At 40.2% G+C, this 9,544-nt stretch overlaps 1 protein-coding gene and 1 long non-coding RNA gene across 3 annotated transcripts; one reads left to right on the top strand and one right to left on the bottom strand.

Annotated features, from left to right (window-relative positions):
- The first annotated feature begins 423 nt into the window (after window positions 1–423).
- On the top strand, window positions 424–1,282 carry LOC113467145. Its single transcript, XR_003391316.1, has 2 exons — window positions 424–569; window positions 866–1,282. It is a non-coding gene; the product is annotated as an uncharacterized LOC113467145 (long non-coding RNA).
- A 1,020-nt stretch (window positions 1,283–2,302) lies between these two features.
- Window positions 2,303–4,448, bottom strand: LOC113467147 (uracil phosphoribosyltransferase homolog). 2 transcript variants are annotated; one of them, XR_003391317.1, is made up of 3 exons: window positions 4,243–4,448; window positions 2,821–3,447; window positions 2,303–2,489 (listed from the first exon to the last, which is right to left on the bottom strand). XR_003391317.1 is itself a non-coding variant. In XM_026823170.1 (2 exons), exons 1-2 carry the CDS (start codon window positions 4,411–4,413, stop codon window positions 3,870–3,872), a joined length of 246 nt encoding a protein of 81 aa, XP_026678971.1. In that variant the 5' UTR covers window positions 4,414–4,448; the 3' UTR covers window positions 3,855–3,869. The 2 variants fall into 2 exon arrangements, 1 of the variants encoding a protein (XP_026678971.1); XM_026823170.1 differs by lacking the exons at window positions 2,303–2,489; window positions 2,821–3,447 and adding an exon at window positions 3,855–3,944.
- Window positions 4,449–9,544: the final 5,096 nt, after the last annotated feature.

The raw sequence follows: 9,544 nt of genomic DNA, 5'->3' as shown, positions 1-9,544 counted from the left end.
TCATTGGGTTTCTTTGTAAAACAAATTATTTAAGTGTTAATATGTTTAGTGAAGTCCAATGGGCGAGGGCAAAGAGGTTGCCCTAGGCAACAAATTTTGCCCTCTAAGTTATAGTACCTATGTACGTATTTGCGTACATTGGAACAAATTAATACCTAAATAGGAAATAATTTAAAAAATCATACTAAATAATTATTATTGCGTGATTTCAATTTTTGTAAACGAATTCCGGGTGCTTTTGTGCTTTCAACCCTACGTTTAGGTACCTGGACTCTGTTCCAAGAACGACCCTACACTCACTTTTCAATTCAAGCGCAGGACAAAACGTACCATTCGTAAATATTTTCTGTGCGTGGAGTAAAAGTGCAGAATCGTTCTTGGAACAGGCCACAAATGCCTTCATATAAACTCTCTTATAAACAAAAACCACAACTTTAGAAAGCTCAATTTTAAACATCCGTAATCCAATAATGGAGGTATTTTTTAATTCCTTCAAACCCTAATCCAACTCTGGAATAGCTCGAACATTTATATTAATAAACTTTATGTTGTTTTCGAGTTCACATTTTGTAAGAAAAACTTTTTAAATCTTTTGTCTTTTTTCAGATTATTTTTCAGATTTACCTTTTTTATAAAGTCTGTGATAAAGGGAATCTTCTCACGATTTTCAAACTTTGTAGGTACCTACCTATTTGTAGAGAGACAATAAGTTTGTCGTTATTCATTTGAACGTCAATTTAATGGACCTTTTTAATCGGATTTCTTTTAATACTTACTAACTTTAAGCTTTGATTTAATACCTAATAATTTTTATTTATTTTCAATTTAAAATTTCAAATACTTTTAACTTAAATGTGTATTGCAGTGATTCGTCTAACAAAAGATCGGTAAACGAGGGAGCGTCAATGCATCAAAGGATCAGAGAATTTTTACCCTAGCAAATTCTTCACCAAGGCAACTTTCTGACGAAAGGACGCAATGTTCCTGTGAACAGAAGGGAATTTTTTGGTGAACCAGAAGGGCTTTTCAGTGAAACACTGCCTCGTGTGTGAATTTTTCACATTCTAGTGGGAATTTTTCGTATTTTATCCGGAGATATTTTCCGGATTTCATCCGGAGCTGCAGAGGAGGCGTCCTTAAGTCACATCCCTCTGTAGAAAAGGCGTCCCCAAGCCGAATCCCAAAGTCAAAATGGACCGAATTTTCCGAGGCATCATGAAGTACAGAACGACGGACAAGAAGAAAATGGTCGAGCAGTTTGTGCACGTCAAAAACAATCCACACGTAAGACATCTTTTCTTTTTTCTCCCCCAAAGAGGTTTTTATAGAAGGAGCTTTAATTACTAAGATACTAAGGTCTTATCGTCTAGAAATTTGAGGAAAAGATAGGAGAAATCCAGCCGTTTGATTTTCAAGAGGTTTGATAGAGGAAACTGTACCTAACAACGGAGATTTTATCGTCCCGAAATTGAAAAGAGAAGGAAAGGATAGGAGAATGCCAGCCGTTCCGAGATTATTATTTTACAACATAATTTTATATTTTCTTTATATGTATTGTTAAGAAATTAGGGATTATTGTAAAAAATGGGTAGCCCCCGTCGGAATATTAATAAATAAATTTCGGCTATAAATAAGGCCTCTACAAAGTTTCATGTCCTCCTAGGTTCCCTAGGAGTAATGAACAAAAATCGATCTGGAGACAAAACCAGACAAGTTAGCCAAGTGAATTTTACTGACATCTTAGATCACAAAAGAAACGTTTGAAAAACAGTGAGAACGGAATTTTTTCGATAGGTCTGGGCTTTGGGATGACATATCCACTTTTAAAAGTAATGATTCTGTGGGACGTATTGTCCCTTTAGGGGTGAAAGGGCTAAAGTAAGTCTGACTTTCAACACTACCTATTCTCAACCAACAATATGGTTGTCAATACACTACTTTCCTTATTATAGGATAAGGAAAGTAAAAAACACAAATGTAATTTATTACAAGTATGTACCTATGCAGGCATAAAATAAAAAGTACGAAATCAAAATTGATAAGATCATAGAATATTTGTACCGAGTGTCTGGTCTAACAATTTCATCAATTTAGGAACAAAAATTAAAATCAGTGCAAATTAAAAAGATCATAGAATATTTGTACCGAGTGTCTGGTCTAACAATTTCATCAATTTAGGAACAAAAATTAAAATCAGTGCAAATTAAAAAAAAGTGTAACTTCCATTCACATCTTTTAAGTAGAAATGATCCTTACACACAGTAGCAATCCTTATTATATTACCTTCAAATGTTTAGGAAAATGGCCTAATGGTCAATATTCCAGAAATTTCTGAACATATTACCCTCAAAGGGAATTACCGCGATAAAACTTACAATTTTACCACCCTAAATTCTCAAAGGCACAGAAAATCTTCATCACTCCTGAGGCAAAAACATCACCCCAGGCAAAGTACTACAGTTGAACATTACTTCTCCTTTAACGAACACCTCCGAAAAACAGACACCTTCCAATAGCGGACAAAACCTTGTGATCCAAAAATGAATAATAATAGTGCTTATTTATACTGCTCGCATAGGACTGCAAAGTTCCTTTACTCCAGCAGTAGGCTACTACTACTATTATTGTGGTCAAATCCTCAAACTATACTGAGGATAAAATTCCATATCTCGGTTGGGATTGAACCCACGCCCACCTGTTTACCAGGCGAGCGACTTGACCACTACACCAAGGTACCTAAAAGTAGAAACAAACTACTCGTGAGCTCATGGGGAGTCAGAAAGGTGTAGTTCAAAGTTTTTCTTCTCCTTTAACGAACACCTCCGAAAAACAGACACCTTCCAATAGCGGACAAAACCTTGTGATCCAAAAATGAATAATAATAGTGCTCATTTATACTGCTCGCATAGGACTGCAAAGTTCCTTTACTCCAGCAGTAGGCTACTACTATTACTGTGGTCAAATCCTCAAATTATACTGAGGATAAAATTCCATATATCTCGGTTGGGATTGAACCCACGCTCTCCTGTTTACCAGGCGAGCGACTTGACCACTACACCGAGGTACCTAAAGTAGAAACAAACTACTCGTGAGCTCATAGGGAGTCAGAAAGATGTAGTTCAAAGTTTTCCCATAATATTGTAGGTAATTACGTTCTTGAAAACCACACTGCCCTCACGTCACGTAAGCTCACTTGACGTGATAGTAGTGTATTTCTACCTTTATGCTCAGATATAAAAGAGTGTCCGCTATTCGAAGGTGTCACAGTATCACTGTATTTTGGTTTTTGGTACTTTCCCATTCACCACCACCTCCTCATTCTCGCTTGACCGCCACGGTACCTGCACTTCCAAAGCGTGCGAACACCTCATCCTAGTCGGTGCCGAAGTATTTCTGACCGAAATGATTTGGCGCGATCTGGTGGATTTCCGACGTCAACATTTTGAGCTGCAAGGAAGAAAAAGTGAAAATATACTAGCCGTTCAGTTAAGTGTAAAACTCAAGTTAAAAAAATCAAAGTAATTTTAAATGTTCATCACAAATATTGTTCCCCACTAAGGTAATACATCTTGATAATTTGGACTCAAACTATAAACTTCCAGATACGAAGTCCAACACATTAACCACAATGCCTATATTGATGGCAACAACTATCAACAAAATAGAGCCACTTGGAAAAACCAAAAATGGTATCTTAAAAAGAACAACACGACAATTTTTTTTCCCAAGATTGTACCTTCACATTACTTCAAGGCATATTTTTTTACATGCCTATCCAAGAACGGAAGTCTAGTTAGAAAATTTCCGCCTCGACCGGGATTCGAACCCAGGACCTCCAGGTTGAAAGTCAGTGCTCTTGACCACTCGGCCTAGTCGGTGCCGAAGTATTTCTGACCGAAATGATTTGGCGCGATCTGGTGGATTTCCGACGTCAACATTTTGAGCTGCAAGGAAGAAAAGGTGAAAATATACTAGCCGTTCAGTTAAGTGTAAAACTCAAGTTAAAAAAATCAAAGTAATTTTAAATGTTAAAAAGAACAACACGACAATTTTTTTCCAAGATTGTACCTTCACATTACTTCAAGGCATATTCTTTTACATGCCTATCCAAGAACGGAAGTCTAGTTAGAAAATTTCCGCCCTGACCGGGATTCGAACCCAGGACCTCCAGGTTGAGAGTCGGTGCTCTTGACCACTCGGCCACAGAGGTGGGCATTTTTAGCACTGTAGGCTGGTACACACCTGAGGGAATGTAGTGAGAACACATTTGGTGGCCATGGGTGTCGAGAACAGATTGGAGAGAATAATGTTCTCCTCCTGTACATTGTGTTCCTTTAGGACGTTGACAGCTTTGATGATTGTGTTTCCAGTACCTGAGGAGATGAGAATTTCATAGATATTAGATACAATCATATGATACAGGTAATTCCGTGGTCAATTTCACTGATCAGTCAGTCCCAGAGGTGGAACCGTGGAACATTCAATTTGTTATCCAGGGGTCTAGTCCCAATAGTGATATAATAACTTAGTACTTAGCTTGTGTCATTTCAACATGTAGGCGGAGACACCTTTGCGGAAGTTCGTAGCGTATATAGATCCGGACGATCAGTTCAGCATTGAGGACAAACTGTCCCAGGTAACCTAAGGCCAGCCAGTCACTATCAGGTCCGCCCGTCAGGTCTACCTGATGATATGTAACTGATGAGCACACACACTATCAGGTAGACCTGACAGGTAAAATTATGCCAATAACATTAATAGAAAAAATTAAAAAAATCAAAAAGTGATTTTGGGGGCCAAGGTACAACCAGGCACCCTACCTGTGTAGGCACTAACCTACCAACTAACTAATTAGGTAGGTATTTAAAAAAAAAAAAAAATGTAGGAACCTTCGCATTACTTCATGACACATTCTTTTGCATAATTATCTCATCACATGCATACCTATCTCTCCAACAACCGAAAAATTCGGTCAGAAAATTTCAGCCCTGGCCGAAATTCGAACCCAGCACCTCTAGGTTGAGAGTCAGTGCTCATGACTACTCAGCCACAGAGATGGCTGTAGGTACTTGGATATTAAAAAGTAACAAGCGGGGCCCGTTCCTCCGGGAATTTTTTGATTGTGGTTAAAGAAAATTGAAAATTAGTACCTAGGTATGTAGGTACCTACCTATTTTGTTTAATTTTCAGTTTATTATTATTACCTACTCGCACTGCGTGTTCGGAAGGTTGCGTACTTGGATATTAAAAAGTAACAAGCGGGGCCCGTTCCTCCGGGAATTTTTTGATTGTGGTTAAAGAAAATTGAAAATTAGTACCTACCTCTTAGGTATGTAGGTACCTACCTATTTTGTTTAATTTTCAGTTTATTATTATTACCTACTCGCACTGCGTGTTCGGGAGGTTGTGGGCTTCACGGGGTTGTACATATGGACGCGCTGCGCGCTCCTGGGGCTTTGCGGGGTTGAGCATAGGGTCGCGCTTCGCGCTCCCTTGTTTATGGTCGCGTTGTGCGCTCCTGGGGCTTCGCACGGTTGTGCATGCGGTCGCGCTTCGCGCTCCCTTGTTTACGGTCGAGCTGCGCGCTTAAAATTTATCCTATCTTTTCCGTGTTTTCCAGTCCGAAACGCGGGTAACCTAATCCCTCACTCGCAACATTTCCTGGATGAACTGACAACCAATGAACCTGACGATTTTTGAGAGAAAATTTTTAAAAAAAAAAAAAAAAAAAAAAAAAAATCACAAAGGAGGACCCCAGATGTAAAGATACATAAAAAATCACAAAGGAGGACCCCAGATGTAAAGATACATAGTAAAATATACTGTAGTAATAGAAAGTAAAAACGAGCGTTTTCTTTACGTACATAATAATGTAGAATAGAATAATATATACCTAAATAAAATTGTTCATCTTGCTCGAATGAGACTAAAACGTACCACGAAAAGAGACGAATATACACCAAAACCCATCCGAGATCGAAGATAACCAATAGTCTCATATAAGAGATACCCAACCGCCTAATATCCAAGATACCTCGGAGACTCTTCTCAGTTGACCTACTTAGGCGCCTGGTCAGGTCCGCGCCTGAGGTCGGCCAGTGTGGTATCCGCCCCTGGTGTGGTCATACCTCGTGGAATAGGTACAGGAGAAAGTAACCAAAAGTAGACCAGCTGGTTCTCCTGAGGTACTCTGAGGTTGAGCTAGAACCATACAGGATGTGACGGAGAGTTTTGAAGAGATTTTACAGGGTTCGACTGATGTTCGACAACCTCTGAATTCCCAAGTTTCTTTTTTTTTTTACTTTGTATTTTTTTCTTTTCAATTGCTTCTTCTCCTCTTCCGTTCTGGATACTCTTCAGTTTTACGCTGGTTAGTAAAATGTATTTGTAATTTAATTATATTTTTTTAAGAGGTTTTTGTTTGATAGAGGTTTTTTGTACCGAAATCGAAGAGAAAAGGAGGACAGCAGAGGCGAAAGTCAGCCGTCCCGAGAGCGAACTTTATCTGTTCAGGATAAAATACGCCCCGGGCGGGAATAGGACCCCCGACCTAGCGCTTAGAAGGCAGACGTGCTACCAACCAAGCTAACTGGGCTAGCCCAAAATCATCAAAATTGGGACTTGACATTCCCATTGGCATCGGTCGTTTAACCACAGGAGAAAGTAACCAAAAGTAGACCAGCTGGTTCTCCTGAGGTACTCTGAGGTTGAGCTAGAACCATACAGGATGTGACGGAGAGTCTTGAAGAGATTTTACAGGGTTCGGCTGATGTTCGACAACTTCTGAATTCCCAAGTTTCCTTTTTTTTTACTTTGTATTTTTTTCTTTTCAATTTCTTCTTCTCCTCTTCCGTTCTGAATACTCTTCAGTTTTACGCTGGTTAGTAAAATGTATTTGTAATTTAATTATATTTTTTTTTAAAGAGGTTTTTGTTTGATAGGTAAGTAGAGGTTTTTTGTCCCGAAATCGAAGAGGAAAGGAGGACAGCAGAGGCGAAAGTCAGCCATCCCGAGAGCGAACTTTATCTGTTCAGGATAAAATACGCCCCGGGCGGGAATAGAACCCCCGACCTAGTGCTTAGAAGGCAGACGTGCTACCAACCAAGCTAACTAGGCTAGCCCAAAATCATCAAAATTGGGACTTGACAATCCCATTGGCATCGGTCGTTTAGCCACATCAGTTCTGGAGCCACAGAAACAAAAGGTAAAAAAAAAACAAACAAAGATGGGCGCAGCTCTAAAGGTGATCTCAGCAAAGTCCCAAAGCTAATCTCTCACGGGCTTAAAAAAAGCTTAGTTCATTATAAAGGCCAAAGGTCATCGCAATATTGTTTTGCAAGTTGAATGCCAAGGATAGAAGCGAATGACTTTGCCTCCCTTCGCGTGCAGGGGAAGTGGTGCCAGGAAGAAAGTAAAACGCACAACTCTTGCTCAGAGTTTGACTTTCCTTATCCTATAAGGAAGAAAGCACATATCCTATGGGAATAAGGAAAGTAGCTTAACTCCATACAAAAAGCCCACTCTGAGGGTTAGGTGTAAGGGCGTGTAAGGGATGAGTTAAGCTTGTACGAAGTAGGCGTAAAGCTGTGTCCACACATAGTGGACGATCGTCGATTCATGTCGACTGAACCGTCCAGACTGCCTCGACAGCATAGATTCACCTCCTCGATCGATGTCGACTGAAACGTCCAGACTGCCTTGACAGCATAGATTCACCTCGTCGATCGATGTCGACTGAAACGTCCAGACTACCTCAACAGCATAGATTCACCTCGTCGATCGAAGGCCGTCGACTATGTGTGTGGACACAGATCAATCGTCCGGGCGGGGCGGCGCTTTTTTTCTACCTAGCACTTCTCTTGCAATCTGCAACCTTAGTTGCACCAGGGTTCCATGGTCTTTTATTAAGTTTCATCCATCAAATAGGACATTTTTATCCGTGAGATAGCTGCCATGCTTATCTCAGTGAGCTAGTATCTCGCGGACACGGAAAGCAAAGGAAAGCATACATCAATTGAGACATAACTCTTTCCCTATCGATCACTTTTCACCTCAAGCATCCTCCAACCATATTCTTCGCGTACCCAACCAAATTCGAGAGAGTACCAAAGTACAACCGAGTACCAGAACCAAAGTAGGTTAACCATGTTTGATGACCTAACGCCACCCCCAAGGTGTCCATCAAGTTGGGGAACAGTGAGATGCATTTCGACAACCTGTTCAATGGAAACGAAGAACTGGGTAAGATTGCCAATTCGGAGTCTTTCTTAGAACCTTTCCCTTTCTCACTTGTCGTTCGGGAAAAAATCGTGTCGTGTGTATTGGGAACACTCCCATTTAGATTACATTTCCTACAGGACATTCGGGAAAAAAGTGAGTGAAATTCACAATTGGGAACGGGCTCTTACTTACCAATAATTTGAAGAGATTTTTGAAGCTTGAAATAAATGAAGTCAGTGGCGATAGCACGTTAACGGTAACAACGGAGGTTAAAGTTAAATGTAGCAGTTCCCAAATTCCCATGGATCACTAGTTGGGGAACAGTGAGATGCATTTCGACAACCTGTTCAATGGAAACGAAGAACTGGGTAAGATGGCCAATTCGGAGTCTTTCTTAGATCCTTTCTCACTTGTCGTTCGGGAAAAAATCGTGTCGTGTGTAGTGGGAACACTCTCATTTAGATTACATTTCCTACAGGACATTCGGGAAAAAAATGAGTGAAATTCACAATTGGGAACAGGCTCTTACTTACCAATAATTTGAACAGATTTTTGAAGCTTTAAATAAATGAAGTCAGTGGCGATAGCGGATAGCACGTTAAATGTAGCAGTTCCCAAATTACCATGGATCACTCCGGATCAGCGCAGCACTGATATTGCTATGCGTTAAATGCACCAGTTTTCCATACATCACCAAGTGAAATTGTACGTGGTTTCCCCGGATTTTTTTTTTTTTTTTTTTTTTTTTTCGGAGTTCTCGTGTTCAACTTAAATGGAAAGGGTGTCTCTTCTCGTTCATATAGTGAGGTACATAATAATGTACTGGGGAAATCCAGTGGTGTGGGGTCGTAGTTAGAAAGTGGTCATGGTGTTAGAGATTTTAAATAATAATAATAGTGCTTATTTATACTGCTCGCATAGGACTCCCTTTACTCCAGCAGTAGGCTACTACCATTATTGTGGTCAAATTCTCAAATTATATTGAGGAAAAAATTCCATACCTCGGCTGGGATTGAACCCACGCTCTCCTGTTCACCAGGCGAGCGCCTTGACCACTACACCACCGAGGTAGGTAATTTAAGATCTAAATAAGAAGAAAATTTCGTAGGTATTTTGGTTGGTTTGAATATTAAAGAGCTTTTGGTCAGATGGTCAGCCTAGTTAGCTGGGAGGGTAGAGAGTCTGCCTGGTAAGCACTAGGGAACGGGTTCGATTCCCGCTCTGGGCAGATTTGATCCGGATAAGGTTCGTTCTCGGAACGATTAGCCTCCTTCTATCCTGTCTTTCGTCTCTTTTCACTTTCTGTACGACAAGACCTCAACAG

This window comes from Diaphorina citri, unplaced genomic scaffold, assembly GCF_000475195.1.
Source record: "Diaphorina citri unplaced genomic scaffold, Diaci psyllid genome assembly version 1.1 scaffold414, whole genome shotgun sequence".
Taxonomy (NCBI): Eukaryota; Metazoa; Arthropoda; class Insecta; order Hemiptera; family Psyllidae; genus Diaphorina; species Diaphorina citri.
Note: the sequence above shows the minus strand (reverse complement) of the source record. Positions and strands in the feature narration are given on the sequence as shown.

What these genes read in the sequence shown, in the direction of transcription:
- LOC113467147 (XM_026823170.1), bottom strand. Translation starts at nt 4,413, where the DNA reads ATGATTGTATCTAATATCTATGAAATTCTCATCTCCTCAGGTACTGGA. An exon ending in TTCTCACTACATTCCCTCAG is followed by an intron (nt 3,945 to 4,242) that starts GTGTGTACCAGC and finishes TCTTCCTTGCAG; the next exon opens with CTCAAAATGTTGACGTCGGA.